General features: G+C 36.9%; 1 protein-coding gene across 1 annotated transcript in view; it reads right to left on the bottom strand.

Moving 5' to 3' along the window:
- ATRNL1 (attractin like 1) overlaps positions 1-21,118 on the bottom strand; it is a 788,116-nt gene that overhangs the window by 554,386 nt on the left and 212,612 nt on the right. The window contains exon 20 of the mRNA XM_056120591.1: positions 4,509-4,602. Coding sequence (XP_055976566.1) covers positions 4,509-4,602 — 94 coding nt within the window. The remainder of the gene's footprint in view (positions 1-4,508; positions 4,603-21,118) is intronic.

Raw genomic sequence — 21,118 nt, 5'->3', positions numbered from 1 at the left:
GAATCTTTTTTAGCTTGATGCAGTCCATTTTTTTTATTTTGTGGTTTGTGGATTTAGTGCCCAAATACCCAAAATTGTAGAAATGCAAGCCCAGAAGTTTTTCTCCTTTGTTCTCCTAGAAGTTTCGTGGTTTGAGGTCTTATAATGAAGTACTTCATTCCAACTTATCTTTTCTGAATAACATGAAAAAGTATAGTTTCATTCTTTTATGTGTGATATTCAATTTGCATAGCACAAATTATCAAAGACACTGACTTTTTCCAAGTAAGCATTCTTGTGTCGTATTATTATTCCTGCCATTTATTAGTTGGCTGTATATGCTTAAATGTCTTTCTTGCTCTTCACTTCTATATCACCTATTTGTCTGTTTTTATGTTAGCACCATACTGTTTTAACGACTATAACTTTTTAATATAGCTTAAAATTAGGAAGTATCCTGTATTCCATTTTATTCTTCTGAAAACCCTTCTCTAGCCCATAAAGTTTAGTATACCATAGTTCCATTTTTTGTTCAAATCAAGATACTACATTCTCCTGAATTTTCTTCTCTTATCTACTGGTTATTTGTGAAACTGTTTCACTTACATCTACTCATTAATTTTCCATTTTCAAAGTTTACTGATGTTAAGTTTCATATAATGATATTAAAGAAGAAATCTCGAAGAATCTCTGTCCCCTTGAGATTAGCATGCCTTGTTTTTGTCTATAAAATATAGACTATCCTGTAAAATGTTCCATATGCACTTGAGAAGTTTGTGTATTGCTGTCAGTTAGCTGAAAGGCCTGCACATGTCTATAATACTTGGTTTATAGTGTTATTTCAAGCCCCTATTTTCTTATCATTCTCGCTTGATCATCTATTTGTTGCTGAAATTGGGGTATTATTTTGCTGTCCTGCTATTTATTTCATCTTTTAGCTCTGTTAGCTAAATTTATTTAATCACATATTCTAACGCCATAACATTATATGACAACTTTCTTTGCTTCTCTTTGTCATTTCTTAGTTTAAGTTTTGTTTTATCTGAGATAGCTACCTCTACCTTTTAAAATTTGCGGGGGAAGTGGAGAATTACCATTTTATGAAATGTCTTTTCCCATTCATTTATTCACTGTCCATATATGTATTTAAAATTAAATCTCTCGTAAAAAATATATCAAAAGGATCTTTAATTGTTTCATTTTTGTTAGTGTTTCTGGTCAGATTATTTAATCCCTCTATACTGATAGTTGAGTCAAAGTTACTATTGCCACTTTTGTTGATTTTGGTGGGGTCTTTTTGCTATTTATTTAAATTTAGGTCCAATGCTCCTTTGTTCTTACTGGGCTGCTTTTTGTGTGACTTCTGATTTCTCTGACTTAGCGTGTTCTTCTGTGTAATTACTACCATTATTTCCTTTGTGGTTATTATGAACTTACACGAAATTTCTTAAAATTATAACAGATGCTTGCCTTGCATCCTACCCATTCCAGGTATGAGCCCCGAGCTCTGCAAACAGGCCCCTGAGCACTGCCAGTGTTCACTCCTGAGCACAGATCCAGGAATAACCCCTGAGCACTTCCACGGAATCTGCGGATTTTTTTTTTAAATAAGGGCCACCCCAGTAGAACTTAAAGAGCCTGGGAACTAATTGTGGTAATGCCCAGCCCAGCATGTGGGCATGATGCTTCAGTGCGTAAGCCAAACAGTTACTCAGAGGTGGCAGAGACCTTGCCCAGAGGGAATGCGAGAGCTCCTAGGGCAATCCGCAGCAGACACAAGAATCATGCAGGGGCAGAGCCTGAATTCAGAATCTCGCACATGCTATGCATATGTTCTACCACTTGAATTTTCTCCTTCGACTGTAACATCGCATTTAAAACTAATAGCAACCTAATGTCAATAGAATTCTGAAACTTTACACTTTAATTTTCCCTCCATTCACGTTTTATGCACCATAAACTTAGTGCGTAAACTTCTGGTGCAGAATCTAAGCTTAACTACACATTTACGATTACCAGTGAGTTTTATGTCACCTTCTTAGGGTTTTATATTTTTGATGATATAACATTATGTTACATGACTGTAGAACATAAGAGGTAATGAGATATTTAAATTATTGAGACAAAAAGCAACTTTAAAAAAAACCGCCTGTGTTTATTATCATCAGGATGAAATTGCAGAACAAAAATAAAATATCGGATCTACTACATAAATTGTGGAGTGTTGGAGGAGGGCAGGTAAAATTAGAGCCAGAATCTGCAGTACAGACAAAAATAGAGAACTCTTCTTTTTGTAACTTTCTGCATTATTTCACCTCCGGCACCTTTTTAAAAAATGTTTTTTATTTAGGTATCATAGTTACGATAGTACTGAAGTCATTGTTTCATAGTTGCATACACCAATTCCCTCCATCAGTTTCAAGATTCCTCCCCTATTATGTCACACTCCTTTCCCCAACACCCCAAACAGCTCATCTCAGTTCCATTGATCGTTTCTCAGAGTTTGTTGGCATGAGGGCCTACAGTTAAATACACCATACTGAATGGGAGAAAATGTCTGTACAGATACATCAAAAGGTAATTAATACCCAAGATACATATACACAAAACAACTCCATCAAAAACTGAAGAGAGGAAAATAGACACTTCCTCAAAGAAGACATAAAGATGCACATGAAAAAAATATTCATCATCACTTATTATCAGCGATGCATGCATACCAAAACAACATGGAAGTGTCACCGCACACCAGCTAGAACAGCCTATACAAAAGAGAGAAGGAGGGAGGGAGGGAGAGAGGAAAAGAGAGAGAGAGAGAAAAAGAGAGAAAGAGAGAGAGAGCACTGATTAGGGTTGGTAGGAATGTGATGAGAAAGGAACTCCCATTCACGGTGAGACTGGTGCCTCCTTGGACAATGATTTAGAAACTCCTCAAAATATCACCCCCCAAAACTTCCCATATGATCCAGCAATTCTGCTCCTGGATATATGCCCTAAGAATACAAAAAAATTAGTCCAAAAAGACATACATATGCCAGTGTTCACTATAGGAATCATAAAAATTTATTAAGAATTGCAAGAGCAGAGTATGAAACTAATACTGTCCTTGTAAGCCTGAGACCCTCAGTTAATGAAAACCAGTAATGTTACAAATTATTGGAGGCAATTTCCTGCCTTTAAGCAGAGGACTCATTTACTACCATTGTTTTAAGGTCAAATTTTATCTTCCTTCCTTAAGAGGAATATCCCCAAGTTTTACAGTTTGACTTCATTTTTAAGTTTAGAGTCTGAGAAAAAAAGGAAAGAACTGGGACTGCTCACATTTCCGAAACCTGAAACCCTCAACAGCTAGTCAAAGAAACAACTTGAAATATTTAAGATAATTCTGCAGGAAATAATATTTGTTTTACATAAAAACAAAAATATGTTTTATGCTATTAACAGACTTCTTTGATCATATATTTATACAGTATATATTTATAGTTTTGGAGAATCCTGAATATATTCTTATCATGACATAATTATTGTTGAAATGTACTGTTTGTCTCAGAGAGTAGAATACAGTAAGTTTATATATAATATAAAGGCACAAGCATATATGAAAACAAAAATGAAAAATTATTTTAACAACATTTGTATGAATGAGAATATGAAAAACACTTCTAAATATAATTAACAAATACTTTTAAAATTATGTTTTTGCGGGGGAGAATTGACAGTATCAACAAAATTCTAAAAAGACAAAACCATTGATAAAAATTGATAGGCTACAGAACTACAAATTCAGTCAGTCACGGTCACGGTCCTCTCATTGTTCATCGATTTGCTCGAGTGGGCCCAGTAACATCTCCATCATGAGACTTGTTGTTACTGTGTTTGGCATATTGAATACGGGTAGCTTGCCAGGCTTTGCCATGCGGGTAAGATACTCTCAGTAGCTTTCCAGGCTCTCCGAGAGGGGCGGACGAATCAAACCCGGATCTGCCAGGCTGGCTGTGCGCAAGGCAAATGCCTTACTGCTGTGCTATCACTCCAGCCCGCAAATTCAGTAATAATAAAGAATTCAAAAAGACACTACGTATGGGTTACATAATAGATACAGAGGAAAATTATAAAGATGAAAATGCAGATTTGGCATACAAAGGGTACTTTCCCGAAAAACAAAGAACATTTTTTTCAGAGAGATACAACAGACAAACATATTCTATAAAAGTTATTTTTTAAAGCTTCCACCAAGGTATTATTTTAAAAAGTTTAATCCTTTCTGAGAATTAGTAAATGCAAGTGAATATAACTTATAATAGAGATTTCTTAGTGAAGGTACTAAACTAAAGGGGGAAAAAATAGCACAAATTCAGTTCACACAGGTGTGAAAGAGAGGGGCTAGGAAAACCTGAGGGATGCTGTTGGATTTGTGTCCATGAAAACCATCATCAGCAATTCTGTCAATTGCACAATCTCAATCAATTAAAAATCAAAAGCTCAAAACAAATTCAAATTAAACAAAGTGCTGAAGCTCTTCTACTTACAATTGGCATTGGTCACCTTTTATTCCTTTGGTTGTGCAGAAACATTTTCCTGTGTGCATATGACAAATATTTGCATGGCCACTGCATGTACAAGCTGCAAGTCAAAACCAAAGTTACATTTAATATTCTGCATCACAGACAAGTGCATCACATTTCTGGGAAGGCCGTATTTTTATTTTACACCATACATTTTTCTCTTGTCATTCAAATACGAGGGTGATCTCATAGAGTATTCTTAAATAAAGTGTAGTGAATTAAGTCATTTAAATAATTTTGTGAGACTTTATTTTTAAAGTGGAGGTGGGCTTGGGAGCTAACCCCAGCTGTACTCAGGGCTTATTCCTGGCGCTGAGCTCGGGGAAATCACTCCTTGTATTGCCTGGGAATGATTTGCAGTAACTAAATCCAGGTCAGGCTTGGGCAAGGCAAGTGCCTTACAACCTGTATTAAAGCATCTCTCCAGCCCAAAACCCTTTCAAGTCTTGAGGGTATCCTGAATGAGGTATAGGGTGGAGTCAAATATTTACATCATTATTCTTAGGGCTATTTTCATTTCTAAACTGGCACATCTGCTTAATGAAATGAGTCAGAGAGAGAGAGAGAGAGAGAGAGAGAGAGAGAAACACAGGAACTTGGAATCAAATAAGTTTGCTTGAAAGGTACATTTAGGCAATTTATTCAGCATCTCTAGGTTTAGTTACTGTATTGTACCTTATGCTATTTTCTCTTATCCTATTGTTGCAAAAGCAACAACAGGACAGCTCTGCCAACCAGCATGAATGCCACTCACATCATACATGTCTGTACTTCTAGGCTACAACTCAGGGACCAACACTGAGAGACAGTTTAAGGAGATGAGACTAATCCTGTCATCAGCACTCTCAAAAGTCATTCGTGAAAACCACTGTGTTCCTATACATTCCTATACCAGCTGGCTAAACAATCCCACTGATAAAAATTAATTTGCCTTTTCATCATTCACATATTTACACTGCCACTGTCACTGTCCTCCTGTTGTTCATCGATTTGCTCAAGCGGGCCCAGTAACATTGTGAGACTTGTAGTCACTGTGTTTGGCATATCGAATACATCTTGGGTAGCTTGACATATTTACACACACAAAATAAATCAAATGGATGATCAATTTTGTAAAAATACAAAATGTTCTACAACACTATATTTGTAGTTTATTATGACTATTTGCTTTGAAAAAATATATAATCATACTCCTAAACCTATTTTTAAAAAGGCTTTAATACTCAGTAGATTTCTAAGAATTAGATGTTTCATTGGAAGAGATTCCAAAATAAAACCGTGAGTTTTTCGAATAAGAAATACTTACATAGATCAACATTCCTTTAACTTAATAAATTAACTATGGAAACAATAAAATTCTTAACCATAAAAATTATCATTGCATACTAGCTTAAATAATTTCTGAGACCAAAAGTGTATGCTTGAAGTACCCCTTAATGTCAGGGGAGTCTCCTTGGTGGTGTCACACTTCAAGCTAAATAGCACAAATATATTTTAAATTCACTTATTTACAACTTGTACTTCCTGACAGAGTTGAAACAATTAAAGAGATCAACATTCCTTTAACTTAATAAATTAACTACGAAAACAATTGCAGAACTTAATACCACGGCAGAACTGCAAAAAATAAAACTAGGAGCCAGAGAGATGGCTCAGTGGTCTGAGAGAATGAAAATGAGGCCTGAGACCAATCCCCAGTACTGCACAGTCTCTTAGTACTGCTGGGAGCATTCTCCAAACAGAGCAATGAGTAGTACCCAAGCATCACCAGATGTGCCCCAACCCCAAGATCCCAAAAAAAAAGATCAAGAAAACTGTTATTAACAAATTGGAGCACTAAGTTATCTGGCTCCAAATTTGGCTCTTATCTCTTTTGCAGTGTCAGGGGTTGAACCCAAGTCTTCAACTCATGCAAGGCAAATGCTCCATCTCTTAAGTTCATCCCTAACTCCAATATGAAAACTGATAAATATTAAGTGAGCAATAGCACAGCGGGTAGGACGTTTGCCTTGCATGCAGCCAACATGGCCATCCCGAGTTCGATTCCTCCACCCCTCTCGGAGAGCCCAGCAAGCTACCGAGAGTATCTCACCCGCACGGCAGAGCCTGGCAAGCTACCTGTGATGTATTCGATATGCCAAACACAGTAACAATTGTCACAATGGAAACGTTACTGGGCCTGCTCGAGCAAATCAATGAACAACGTGAGGACAGTGACAGTGATTAAGTGAGCATATAATTGTCTCTCTATTCATTTACAGAGCTTCATATTAATATTTGCTGCTGGATAATCAGAAATTCACCAAAAACAAATGATGCACATTAATATTTAAAATGGCTAACCCTTTCATTGGTTATGGCAGAACTAGAAAACAGTTAAGTTTACATAGTTTTTTATTTTGACTTTTTTAAAGAATTATCATTGTATATTAGCTTAAATAATTTCTGAGACCAAAAGTGTACGTTTGAATTACATTAACTCTTAATGTAAGCTCATTCTGGGGAAATCCCTTGGTGGTGCCACACTTCAAGCTAAATAGCATATATGTATATTTTAAAATCACTTGTTTACAACTTGTACTTCCTGACAGAGTTGAAATTATTCATGTTGTTGTCAGTATATGAGATTATCTTTGTAAGCTGCAAAAGCAGCTTGAAAGCATCATACAGGTAAAATATGTTTACCAGGTTTTGTTAAACAAATGGTTTTCTGTTTACCAAATTTTACCTGATGATTATTTTACAGCCTGGACTTATAATGGTGGAGACTGTATGTGCCCATGAATTTCATTCCCCCATGATATAAAATTTCAATTATGAATTTGCAACCCAAACTAACAAACAGAAAACATAACAAGGACATTATCAGGACTAATCAAACAAGTTTTATGTAAAAATATTCTTTAGAAATCCGAAATCCAAAAGTAATCACCAACTGCTTGTTTCAAAGGCAGGATAAGTTCCTTTTGTTGTTACATTGCTATCCGTCACATATTATAAAAGAACTTCTGTAGAGTAATAAATCATGCATTTTAATTTCCACGTATATTTCTAGCATAACTATATCAAATGGTATTTAACAGATATGCTAATTATTAAAGTTGAAATAAAGTAAAAATTCTGATACATATGTTCAAATGTCAATATAACCTCAAATTCTGCTCTTCAATATAACTTCTCATTCTTCAATGTTCTAAGACAAAATTTTTTTTCTTCTTTTAAAGACCTCCAAGCCTACTCGGATTGGAGTCGAGCATCTTCCACCCAGATCCTCCAAATTCCAGTAGGCGAGGGTCACACCCACCACCTGGCCCCCTGGCGCCGTGTAATCCCATCAGCGGCCAAGACTCAGAGACTATAAAATCCAGATCCCTGACATCTTATCAGAACTTTTTTTAATGACATCTTATTGTCTCATTCCTACTTTGGACAAACTTGCAGGCTATCGAATGTAGCCTGCCCACAGGGCAGAGTCTGGCAAACTCCCCGTGGCGTACCAAATATGCCAAATACCAGTAACAATGATGGGTCTCATTCTCCTAAAGAGCCTTGAATATAATCTCAGGGCTAGGATGAAAGAGACGTTACTGGGGCCTGCTCGAGGCAATCGACGAATAACAGGATGATGAAATGAAAAAAATGAAAATGAAAAATTTTTTAACTGAATCACTGTGAGATAGACCCTTACAAACATAAAGCCAAATTTTCATCAACATGTGCCTTATAAAAGGGAAAACATCGCATAGCTCACTCTTTTATATAAACCTGCAATGTTGATATCAATAAATCTTATCAATTTATTCTTCTTCACTAAGTACTCCAGAATAAAAACTGCTACCGTGCATCAACCTGGAGTGTGAATAATTTTTTTTCCTCATAAAAAGATGACAATTCTCATGATTCAGATTTTTCGAAATAATTTGACAAAGATTACTTTGTTTATTAAGAATATTTTGGTCTCTGTGGACTGGCTGCTGCTGTTTCTGCTTCCTCTTTGCCTTCTGCTTTTCACCTCCTACCTCTGCATCATTCTTCCTCCACAATTCTTTAAAATCGCACAAACCATTATCAATTTATGGGCCTACGAAAAAAAAATCCTAGGAAGCAGGCTTGTACTGTTTTCTGGGGTGATTTACAAACCCTAAGAATAATGGTTAGGGACTGTTCTAAATACACGGCTGTTTCATTAATTCCTATGCTGACTGCAGCACTATTTGCAAGAGTCAAAATCTGGAAACAGCCCAACTGTGCAAGAACAGATGACTGGATAAAGAAACTGGAGCGCACATAAACAAAATGTACTGTAGCTGGAATACTACTGCCCGACTTTAAGAAAAGATGAGATCACACAATTTTTTGGTATATGGATGGATCTGGAGAGGGCCATGCTGAGTGAAGTCAGCTGGAAGGCGAAGGACAGTGACAGCATGATTTCTCTCACATGTTGGATACAAAGAAACAGAGGACGGGAGTAACAGATGCCCAAAGGCAACTAAAAGTTGGTCTTCAGTAGGGCTTTTCACAGTGGGGTGGGAGAGAAGGTCACTGGGACTGTGGTGGATGAAAGCAGCAGATATCCTGCTGGAGGGTGTGGTGCCCGGATGTTTTATGCATGAATTCTTACATCAACAATTTTGTGAACCACAGTGACTAATACACAAGTCAAAAAAGAAAAAGGTTCTAACTAAATATTAAACTCTAATCCATAGACACATTTCAGAGTCTTGAGTTAGTGATTCTGAAAACTGCATTCTAAGATGAAGTCAATAAAAATCTATGTAGTGGCTAACAAAGTCAAATTTCCTTTCTTTTAACTATAGAATAGACAGACTTGAACCCCAGAGTACAGGGAGGAGAAGGGCAGAGAATGAAAGAAACCAAGAGGTGAAGGAAGAAGATGATAAGGAGGAGTAATGGGGGAAGGGACCAGGGGATTCAGTTATAACTGTGATGTGGGAGAGTGTATTGCTACATATACAAAGCACAGACTCAACAACACTGAAAACTAAACTACAACCATGAAACTCTGAAATGTGCCTGTGAAGGAAGGCGGCAGATTTAGGTGGTGTTGGGGGGGAGCACAGAAACACTGGTGGGGAGATTGGTGCTGGAATTTTGAATGCCTAGAACAGCTATTGGTAACTCTATAAATCACAACTTTTTAATTAAATGCAAAAATTTTTTAAGAGAAGGACACGTTTTTAAAAATCAACTTTAGAATAAAGGAAACGATCAGTATTCGTGTGAACTCGTGGGTCTTAATATAAGCATAGGGAAATGCTGAAATTGGCATCAGTATCTAAGAGGCAAGATCACAGTCTAAGTCCTCTTCCTTGAGATGTTTTCAGAAAAGAATAACACAGCATCCCCAGAGCAAAGAAATCTGGCTGACAAAACTAACCGAACAATATTTATTCATAGTGAATATTACCACTGTTCAAAAAATAGAGTCTGTGATGTCTGATAAGTGAAAAGAATTTGGTATTACTTTGCCAGTACTCTTGCCGATTATATTGAGCAGAATACAATTATAAGGCAAAGTCAAATTGCAGCAAATGCTATATGCATACAGGTGGGCTGTATGACTTACTATATGTTAAATGAAAATCCAAATGAAAAGAAACATCATAACACACCAAAGAGCACTGCATTGTCAAAAAGACTGAAACAACCAGTGTTGGTGGGGATGCTGGCTGTAAGAAAGGAGTCTTCATTCATTGCTGATGAGAATGTCTCCTGGTTTGGCCTTTGTGGAAAGCAGTATGTTTTTCAAAAATGTAGTAATACACGTTTATATTTTTGACTTTTAAGTCTTTTTATCATTATGTTTAATAATTTTATTTAATGAACTTTGTTTCTGTAATATTTTATTAGACATTTTTATCTTCTGGTTAGAAGAGCAGATTTTTGCAACTTAAAATACACAATAATTCCACTTCTGAAGAAAGTATTAGTCACTATCTTTTCAAGAAGAAAAATGATCCTGTATAAATACCCTAATGCTCTTTATTACCAAGAATAAAAATCATGTAATACAACAGAACTTTGAACTTTAATTTGGACTGATAAAAAAAGTATGCAAGATAAACATATCCAAAAATTGTTTAAATACAAATATATGGTATCGTGAAATACTTTGAAGCTTGAACATATTTATAGGATAAAACATTTTGATAAAATGCGCCCCAGAAAATTAAGGTGGTAAGGCAAAAACATAGATGGTAAACTGAGATGTCAGACAATAAACTTTGATTTGTTTCCTCTAGAAAAAATAGAAAATAAAGAATTATTATAAATTATAGTTCTTCTTCCTCATCTGAACTCCATGTAGCTTCTCTTATGTTAAAATTTTTATGCACAAACATTAGATTATTACTCAGTAAGAGCTATGAGTACAGGGGAAAAATAATCCTCAGTCCCCAGCAAAATAAAATATATATGTGGAACCCAATGTAGTTTCACTTTTGGCTCAGTGAAAAATAAAAGAAAACAGAAAAATGAACAACAAAAAAAACATCATTTTTTACCATTTTCCACAAGGTGGAAATACTGTTTGAACTACAAAGCTCTCAAGTTTGAAAGCCCGTGTTATTTTACTCTTCAATTACACGAAAATGAGTTAAATAGAAGACAAAAAATATCTTAGCAAAATTTATATTTCTTTCATCCACAATCAAATGATCTACTAAGCTAAGTATTTATAATAAGGAAACATAGATAATATAAAAATTATATTAAAAAACTTTCTTATCAAGTTGTTCAGAGAATGGACAAGTGATAACTTACAAGAACTCCGACAGCCGTTATCACAGACCTTCCAACAGTGACTTAAGCTAGAGAAAAATATGGCTACGTTACTTAAGTTAAAATTTCCCATAAACTGAGATTTGGAAAATGAGGAACAGAGTTCAAAGATACAAGAGTCACTCGGTATATAAATATAGTTAAAATTGATAAAGCTGGGTTTCTCTGAAGATGTGGCAGACAGCCTAAAGAGGCATAACATCCAAATTATAGAGGCCCTAGAAAGATCTGGAAGAGATATATCGGGAAAGAATTTTTGAGAATAGAAATTATCACTGAAAACTTCCTCACTTTTCACCACTGACTAGGTAGATAACCAAAAAGGAAAGAGCAACCTTGGAGATAAAATAGAGGAAATGGGTTTAATATCTCTAGAGTTCTCAATCTACGTACGGAACTTTGAGCACAACTTGTTCTTCACTGCTTCCAGATCATTCTCCAGGATAGACACATGCTGGGACACAAAGCAAGTCATCATCAGAAAAAGAAGAAAAGTAAGAATATCAAGTATGCACTTGGATCATATACTGTGAAATGGCAGAGAGAGAGATCAGAGTATAGAAAGTAGAGGGGATATTAAACACATGGAAGTTCAACAACTCACACCTCAAGAATCACTGGGGATGGGGCTGGAGCGATAGCACAGCGGGTAGGGCATTTGCCTTGCACGCAGCCAACATGGCCGACACAGGTTCGATTCCCAGCATCCCATATGGTCCCCTGAGCAGCGCCAGGAGCAATTCCTGAGTGCATGAGCCAGGAGTAAGCCCTGAGCATTGCCAGGTGTGACCCAAAAAGCAAAAAAAAAAAAAAAAAAGAATCACTGGGGAAACAAGAATGAAGACATGAGCTATGAGGCGTGCAGAACACAACAGGACTGTGAGAAGAAGGAAGTTCACAACTCTCTAAGCATTCACTGGGAAACAAGCAATCGGGTTTAAATAAGTGACCTAACCTCACACCTCAAGAAACTAAAAGAACAGCTATGAGAGCCCATCGCAGAAGAGGGAAAATAATAGAAATCTGAGTACAAACTAACAGTTCAGAAATCCAAAATTCAATACAAAAAAAGAATTAAATCAAGTGTTGATTTTTTGAAAGAATTAATAAGATTCACAAGAGGAAATTCCAGCAGTAGGGAGAAAAGAAGATTAGAATATGATTGGGGGGAACTTGGCACTCTGTTGGTGAGGCAGTACTGCAGAACAAAATAATATTTGGTACTATGACAAATAACAATACGTAAAAAGGCATCTCACAGAAAAAATATAGCAAACTGCATTTCAAGAACCCACAATTATCACTTATCTATCTATCCTCCCGTTGTTCATCGATTTGCTCGAGCGGGCCCACTAACATCTCCATTTTTGAGACTTGCTGTTATTGTGTTTGGCATATTGAATATGTCACGGGGAGCTTGCCAGGCTTTGCGGTGTGGGCGAGATACTCTCGGTAGCTTGCCGGGATCTCCGAGAGGGGTGGAAGAATCAAACCTAGCTCAGCCGGGCTGGCTGCATGCAAGGCAAACACCCTACTGCTGTGCTATCTACTATTTTAAAATACTGAGGCTAAAGTGACAGTAGCAGATGAGGCATCCGTCATGCACACAGCAGGCCTGGGTTCAAGCCTCCAACCTCAGATGGTCCCCAGAAGCTGCCAGTAGTGATCCCTAAGCACAGAGAAAAGGGTAAGTCCTGGGCACCACTGGTACTCCAAAAATAATAATAATAGTAAAGTAAAGTAAAGGCCCTCCCGTTGATCGTCGATTTGCTCGAGCGGGCCCAGTAACGTCTCCATTGGAGACTGTTGTTACTGTGTCTGGCATATCGAATACTCTCGGTAGCTTGCCGGGCTCTCCGAGAGGGGCGGAGGAATCGAACTCGGGTTGGCCATGTTGGCTGCGTGCAAGGCAGACGCCCTACCCGCTGTGCTATAATAATTGTTATTTTTAAAACACTATTCTAAAATACCCCACTTCATATCACAGACAAATGCTTCTATTATCTCAGTCCTCTTGTACTTGAAATTACCTCTAATAGAGCAGAGGGTTCGGAGGCAAAGCACAGCAAGTAGGGAAGTTGTTTTGCATGCCGCCAACCCTGGTTCAATACCCAGTGCCACTTAGAGTTCCTGAGCACTGTCAAGTGTGGCCTCAAATACCTCCCCCATAAAGAATACTATAAAAAGTAGAGAAAAAAAAAGACATAAAGAGCAGAGAGAGAAGGCATTCTGATGTAAAATTCAAAAGGAAAAGTTCAAAAGGATTACTCTTTGGACTATAAAAGAATGTCTACTAATAATCACATCAATAGAGAAGCGGGAAAAAAAAGTAAAAATCAGAAAGGAGAGTTGTAACGATAGTAAAGCAGGTAGGGCTTTTGCTTTGCATGCAGCTAGCTGATGTGGGTTGGATTCCTGACACCACCTATGGTCCCCCGGCCTGCCAGGAATGATCCCAGAGCACAGAGCCAGGAGTAAGCTCTGAGCACTGTTAGGTGTGGGCCCTCCCCCCAAACAAAACAGAAAGAATGATGAAGGTTCAAAAGACGTAGTAGGTGAAGAAGACTTAGGATTGCAAAGCAACTGATGTTAAAGAAATATTTCTACCAAAGAAAATACGGTTTTTAGAAAATTAGTTTAGAGAGTCAGAGAAATATAGGAGACTGGAGTGGGTGCCTGCCTTGCACATCTGGTCCTGAGGCAACTCCAGGAAGGAATCCTTGGACAGAGCCAGAAGTAGGCCCTGAGCACAGTCAACTGTGAACTCTCTGCAACCCCCCACCAAAAAGAAATATATATATATATACATATATATATTAAGATTCAAGAAAAGGAAAAATAGATGGTATAACATCGACACAATACAAAGTTCACTTTATCATAAAATTGAAATTTCAGCAATGCACATTTTTAATAGACTCTCAATTTTCAAAATGTGATTAAATTTATAATATTCTCAAGGAAATAATCAATGTACAACTTTATGAGTATGACACAGATACTAAATATACCTATACAGAGTTGTCTAATTATTGACTTTATACTCTCTCTTAGGGATATTTTAATCTCAGCTTGACTTTTCCCTGAAACACTGTAGTACTGTAGCACTATTGTCCAGTTGTTCATTGATTTGCTCGAGCGGGCACCAGTAACATCTCCATCGTGAGGCTTGTTACTGTTTTTGGCATATCGAATACGCCACAGGGAGCTTGCCAGGCTCTCCGAGAGGGATAGAGTAATTGAACCCAGGTCAGCAATTGCAAGGCAAATGCCCCACCCGCTGTGGTATTGTTCCAGCCCTGAAACACAGAATGATAAAATATACTTCATGACTGGGTCTGCATCCTCGAGCCCTAGCACCGGATCATCTGGCCTGGTTGACAGATTACCACCAGGTTCCCTGAGCACCTGGAAGACCACCCCACTCCCAGAATCTCAACATGATCTCTCTGAAACAATTAATAGAACAAAGACTTCCAGGTCTACTGATTTTCATTCATCTGCCACTTAAAATACTCAGGTTAATGCCTCTAATTTGAGAGAATCGAGATTTCCACTTTTGAGAAACCCCCTGATTATAAAAACCCCCACATGATTATAAAAACCCCCACCTGAATGAACAATCTGCAGGATGTGAGACGGATTTAAAATGTTTAAATTTCACAGAATGATCTCTCTCGTATGTGGATACACAGGAGGTAGCAACAAAGATCCAAAGTCAGCAGAAGGAGCAAGTTGGGGGTAGTATGGCGAGGATGAAAGGAGGAAGGGAAGGGGTGTGCAAAATAGAGCGGTGAGCAGGGAGGAAGAAGAGTACACCAGTGATGGATATGAAATAGTATGAACTAGAATTCTGTCCATGAGATACCATTAATAGTAATGTAAACCAAAAAAAAAATACATTTTTAAAATAAAATGTTTAAATCTCTGACTCGGGGTTTACAGAGTCACATGTTCAGGTGTTTGAAAGTGATTTCAAGAGCAGTGAGGGCTTAAAACGATTTGAGTTCTGAAGACTGCTGTTACTGAGTAAGGCACTCCGCAAATAAATCTGTATATGATTGCCCGTGAAAGCAGGTGTGCAGGCCATCCTTTGGAGGGATAATAAACACGGCTTATGCAAATCATCAAGGCTTTGTGATTAAAGGAGCTGGAAAACGTAACTCCCATCTGAGAACAGAGAAGGAAGAGCTCACACCATCTTTTTGGTTATCTTTAGTTTCAGAGAACGCACTGCTGAGTGTGTGAACATCTTAAATATTTTGCTGAGAATCGTTCACATGCAGATATTAAAAATATGGCCAGAGAAAAGCATGTTTTGCTGGTCAGAGACAAACAAAAATGAATTGAACACTTATGTTTTAGGAATTCATTTTTATCTCAAATTCAAAAAAATATAAATTTGTCACTATGAAAAATTTTTAAATATATTCCTACATATAAGAAAGATAATCAGTTAAGAAAGCTATTCATAAACTATGAAAAAGCAAGGTAAACTGAAAACACACACATTTTTTTGAAAAGCAGTAGTTATGCTAAAACCAATCATGAACACGGTGTTAAAGAATGTTTTGGTTTGGCTTGGTTTAGTTTGGGTTTATTTATTTTTTAGTTTGGGGGCTACATCTGGCAGTGCTCAGGAGTTATTCCTGGCTCTGCACTCTGGAATCACTCAAGGAACCATATAGGATGCCAAGGATCAAATCCGGGTCAGCCACATGCAAAGCAAGCTTCTTACCCACTGTACTATCTTTCCTGCCGCTACAGAATTTGTTTTTAAAAATCAATTAAACATCTGAGAATAAAGAAAAAAAAAGAGTGAGGGCAATCTGAAGATACCATTACTTAAAGAAGACAATGATTCTTTAAATGTCTGAATATTTCATGATTTGGAGAATTTTTATACTACTAGAATGTCTTTCTTAGGAATAGTTGGAATAAAACATGCATATAACAATACCAAAATATTTTTAATTGCATTATATCTTAGTTGTCTTACATATAGAACAAGTTATAATGAAAAACATTCAACTGATGATGATCAGATAAAATTAAACATCATAAATGATACTAATCTTTCAAGGGTCTCAGGTCCTTCCATCAGAATAAACCTTTATCCCAGATTAGATCCTCCAATTTTTTCATAGCACTATTATAGCTTCCATACAATGAATGGAAATTTAGGTCCAAATGCAGTGTCTTGCATATAATTATTTCTGGAATTCAAGCATTATCCTTCATTACAAAGTACCTTAGGAAGTTGAATGCTGAGCCACTGCAGAATATTGATAGATTCAAAGAAGCTTTTACTTTTTACTTTATTAACTCTAATTTATAAGTGAGATTAGAGATAACGACAAAGATAATAAATGCTAAAAGTCTAAGTCGTACATTTTTATTAGCATACTTAATTCTGATGTAATAAATAATAGTATTCTTGATTGACAAAAACTTTCCCAATAATAACAACAAGTGTAATATTGACATCTGCCAAAAACATATAATACTTTGTATGTAAAGTACTTCACTTAAGTTTCACAAAATAAAAAAAAAATCAGGCACGGTTTACAGATGAGAAAATTCAAGACACCAAGATATGATAAAGAATTATCTAATTGACAGAGGCATTGGGGCAAATCAGTCTGATTCCAAAGCCCAAGTCATTAATAATGTTTGGATCTTTCAAAGCAATAAAAGCGAAAGTAAGAAAGACTAACCCACAGAGAGGAACCACAGAACAAGGCTGCATCAGAGAATCTTCCTGAATGTTAATGAGAAATAATCATTTTAGTAATAAAGGACTTTTAGGACTTCTGTGCAATAATATAATATTCACAAATATCCCATAGTTTATAAACTGAAGAAAATCTACAAGTATACTTACATAATATTTATAATAATGTTCACTTAATTTTAGTGAAAAATTTTAAAACATAATATTAAAATCTGCATTAGATTTAAACCCTCACCTTCAAACATAAATCTTCTTTCATTTAATGTCATTAAGGACTTTAAATTTAAATAAATATATTTCCCATACTAAAAATTAAATTTGGCGATCAGAGCAATAATACAGCATTGCATGTGTCTGAACTGAGTTCAGTTTTTGTGGTATCACATATGGTCTCCTGAGCATTGCCGGGAGTGGCCCTTTAGCACAGAGACAGGAGTAAGCCCTGAGGACTGCCAGATGTGGCCCAGAAAATTTAAAAAAAAAACAAAAAAAGACACCTTTGTTCTGTAAGGTGAACTAGAAATGAGTTATTGGTTAATCTATACTTCCCTTGTCTTACAAATTGATTTTAGCTAACACTGAATTACAATTCATCAGCTCTCATAGTTGTCTAATTAGATATGTGTCCCTAGGAAGCAAAAAAATGACTTTCTTATATCATCATAGAGAAGTCATAAATTAAGAATTGACCAATTATTTTCTTGAAAACTTAAAAAAACTGAAAACTATAAATAACCATTTGAATTTTCACCAGTTGTTAGAATATACGTAACAATGAATAAGACAATAAGACAGGCATTGATGAGGATGGAGAGGTAATACAAGGGTTAAGGTGCTTTCTCTGCATGTAGCTTTGATCCCCAGTACCACACATGGACCCCCAAACACTGTCAGAAGTGAGCCTTAAGCTCAGAGACAGTAAGCCACCAGATGGAGCTCAAACATCCCTGGCCATCCTCATCCCCCCCACCCCCCAAAAAAGTATCTATATTCCAATTTACTGTGATTTCAGTCACAAAAATGTGAACTAACTGAATTACTTTTAAACCTATCAGAAAATTATCCCCAAAGAAGAATAAATTTTTAAAAGTGCTCTGGCTGTTGAAAAAGCAAAATCTACCATTCTCATTTAAAAATCTTTTCTAATAATCATCATCAATTTCAATTTGCTCGAGCGGGCCCAGTAACGTCTCCATCATGAGACTTGTTGTTACTGTGTTTAGCATACCGAGTACATCACGGGTAGCTTGTCAGGTTCTGCTGTGTGGGCGAGATATTCTCGATTTTCTAATAATAGTTACTCAAATATTTCTTCACATATATTGGCAAAAATTAAATTCCAAGGAGCCTGAGAGATAGTACAGTAGGTAAGGCACTTACATTGCACCCAGTCAACCCTGATTCTATCTCCAATACCCCATCTGGTCCCCCAAACACCGCCAGGAGTGATCCCTGAGTACAAAGCCAGGAGTAAGGCCCAATTACCACCAGGCATGGCCCAAAAACAAACGAAATTAAATTCATAATGGAGAATCATGCGGTTGTATTTGGCAATGAACTCACATTTTTAAAAAGCAGAAAAAGAAAAAAAATAATAGACCACTGAAATTAAAAGACTTTGTAGTCCAATTAAAAATAGGGAAAAGTAAAAAAAAGTATACTAACAAACTAATATAAATAATGGAAGGAAGCAGTAGCATATCTTATTAGGGTTTCAAAGCCTAAATGCAAAAAAAAAAAAAATCTTTAAAATTCAACATCAACCTTATATCTGGTTAGGGTTTCATAGCCTAAATGTAAAAAAAAAAAAAAATCTTTAGAATTCAACATCAACCTTATATCTGGTTAGGGTTTCATAGCCTAAATGTAAAAAAAAAAAATCTTTAGAATTCAACATCAACCTTATATATGGTTAGGGTTTCATAGCATAAATGTAAAAAAAGAAAGCCCTGAGAATTCAACAACAACAGAAATAAACCCAATTTAAAAGTGGAAGGAAACTAGGACCGCAGCGTGCTGGTCAAGGTCATGGCTTGTTGCGAGGTCTGGCTTCAAAGCCCAGGCCCACACAGCATAAAAAGAACTAACAAATAATAAGCACAGGAGATGAACAAACCTTTCTCCATAAAGAAGGTGTAACTACAGACACAAAACTTTAAACCAAGATCTGTACGTCCGGTTTAATACCAGCATCATTCTGCAAATCAAAAGGTGGAATTGGTTCTCAAGTATCCATCAGGATATAAAAAGATAAACAAAGTAGATATACTGACATAATAGAATAGCTGTAAGCCTTTTAAAGAAAGGACACACAAACATGCATGCACACACATACACACACAAGAAACTTAAAGGCATTATGCTGAAAACCAATTCATAAAAGGCAAATACTACAAGATTTCAGGTAAATGAGGTATTTTGTCTAGTCAAAAGCATTGATACTGACATAACAGAATAGTTGTAAGCCTTATAAGGTGTGCACACACACATACAAGAATATTGAAGGCATTATGCTATCTAAACCAATTCATAAAATGCAAATACAACAAGATTTGAGGGAAATGAAGTACTTCGTCTAGTCAAAAGCATAGATATATCCAGGGGGTTCCAGAGTTAGGCAAGTGGAAAGCCGCTATTCAGTGTTTATAAAGAGTTTCCGTTTTACAAGATGAAAACAGTTTTGAAGATAAAAGATAACGACAGATGCACAACAGCATTATTGTATTTAATTCTTACCCAGCTACAAACTCTAAAATTGGTTAAAATGGTAAATTTTATGATGTGTATTTTACCACAAGTTCAAAAAGAAAAAATAATTTTACATCGGTAAATGACTTGAATAGATACTTCAAAGATAACATACAACAGCAATGAGCACATGAAAAAAATTAATATCACTAAAGAATAAGGAAACGCAAACCACAATCACACAGAGCTATCGTTTCATGCCCAAGAGGATAGATAAAGTAAGTATAATAAAAAGTAAGTGTGATAGAGAGAAATTGATAGAAGGGAAAATTTTGTAATAACTACAGAAAACAATTTGGGCAATTTGACAGCTCCTCAAAAAAGGTAAACAAAGAATTATCATATGGCCAGCAATTCTTCTCTTGGCTTTATATACACACAAGCAGAAAATAAATATTCAAAGAAAAGCAGAAAATAGGTATTCAAAGAAATGTGCTGTACTATTCAAGACAGAAAAGGGGTGAAGGGAACACCAGAAGTCTATCAATGAACAGAATTATTTTAAATATATACATTAATCTATACTAATCAAGATCCAGAGACTATAAAACCAAGCTCCCAGAAGAGAATGACGCAGAGTCCCCTGCCCCAGTGCCTGGATGTCCTCACCGGGAGCCCCTTGAAGGGGCTGGGGGGCGGGTTGAGTTTCCCTCCCTGCCCCAAGCAGAGCCCTGGCAGCTGAAGACCTCTGGAACCAGCCACAGCCATGCTTAAGACCACTCTCCACACGCTCAGATGAGCCTCACGCGTGAAGGAATCAGCAGAGGAACCAAGGTGTGCAGGACCCGGGACTGATATCTCTAAGCCTGCCTCTCTAAGCCTGCCTGGATCGGGACAGGGCCTCCTCCACCCAGATCCCCCATCTTCCAGTACCTAAACAGTTACACCCACCAACTGCCGTGTAATCCCATCTACGGCCAAGATCCAGAGACTATAAAACCAAGCTCCCAGAAGCACACAATGCGGCCTCGCGACCTCTTATTGTCTAGTTTTCGCTCTCAGAAAACCCGGCAGGCTACCAAAAATATCCTGCCCGCATATATGACTGACAGGGAACACCTGTAAAGGTGATTAGAGGCTGCCCCAAAAGCCTCCATCCCTCTCCGAGAGCTGGGCAAGCTACTGAGAGTATCCCACCCACACAACAGAGCCTGGCAAGCTACCCGATATGCCAAAAACAGTAACAGTGATGGTCCTCATTCCCCTGACCCTGGAAGAGCCCCCAATATGCCATCAGGCTACACACTAGCATGTGATGGGAACGAATGGAGATGTTACTGGCACCCGC

Source organism: Sorex fumeus, unplaced genomic scaffold (genome assembly GCF_029834395.1).
Source record: "Sorex fumeus unplaced genomic scaffold, SorFum_2.1 ptg000043l, whole genome shotgun sequence".
In the NCBI taxonomy this organism is placed as follows: Eukaryota; Metazoa; Chordata; class Mammalia; order Eulipotyphla; family Soricidae; genus Sorex; species Sorex fumeus.
Note: the sequence above shows the minus strand (reverse complement) of the source record. Positions and strands in the feature narration are given on the sequence as shown.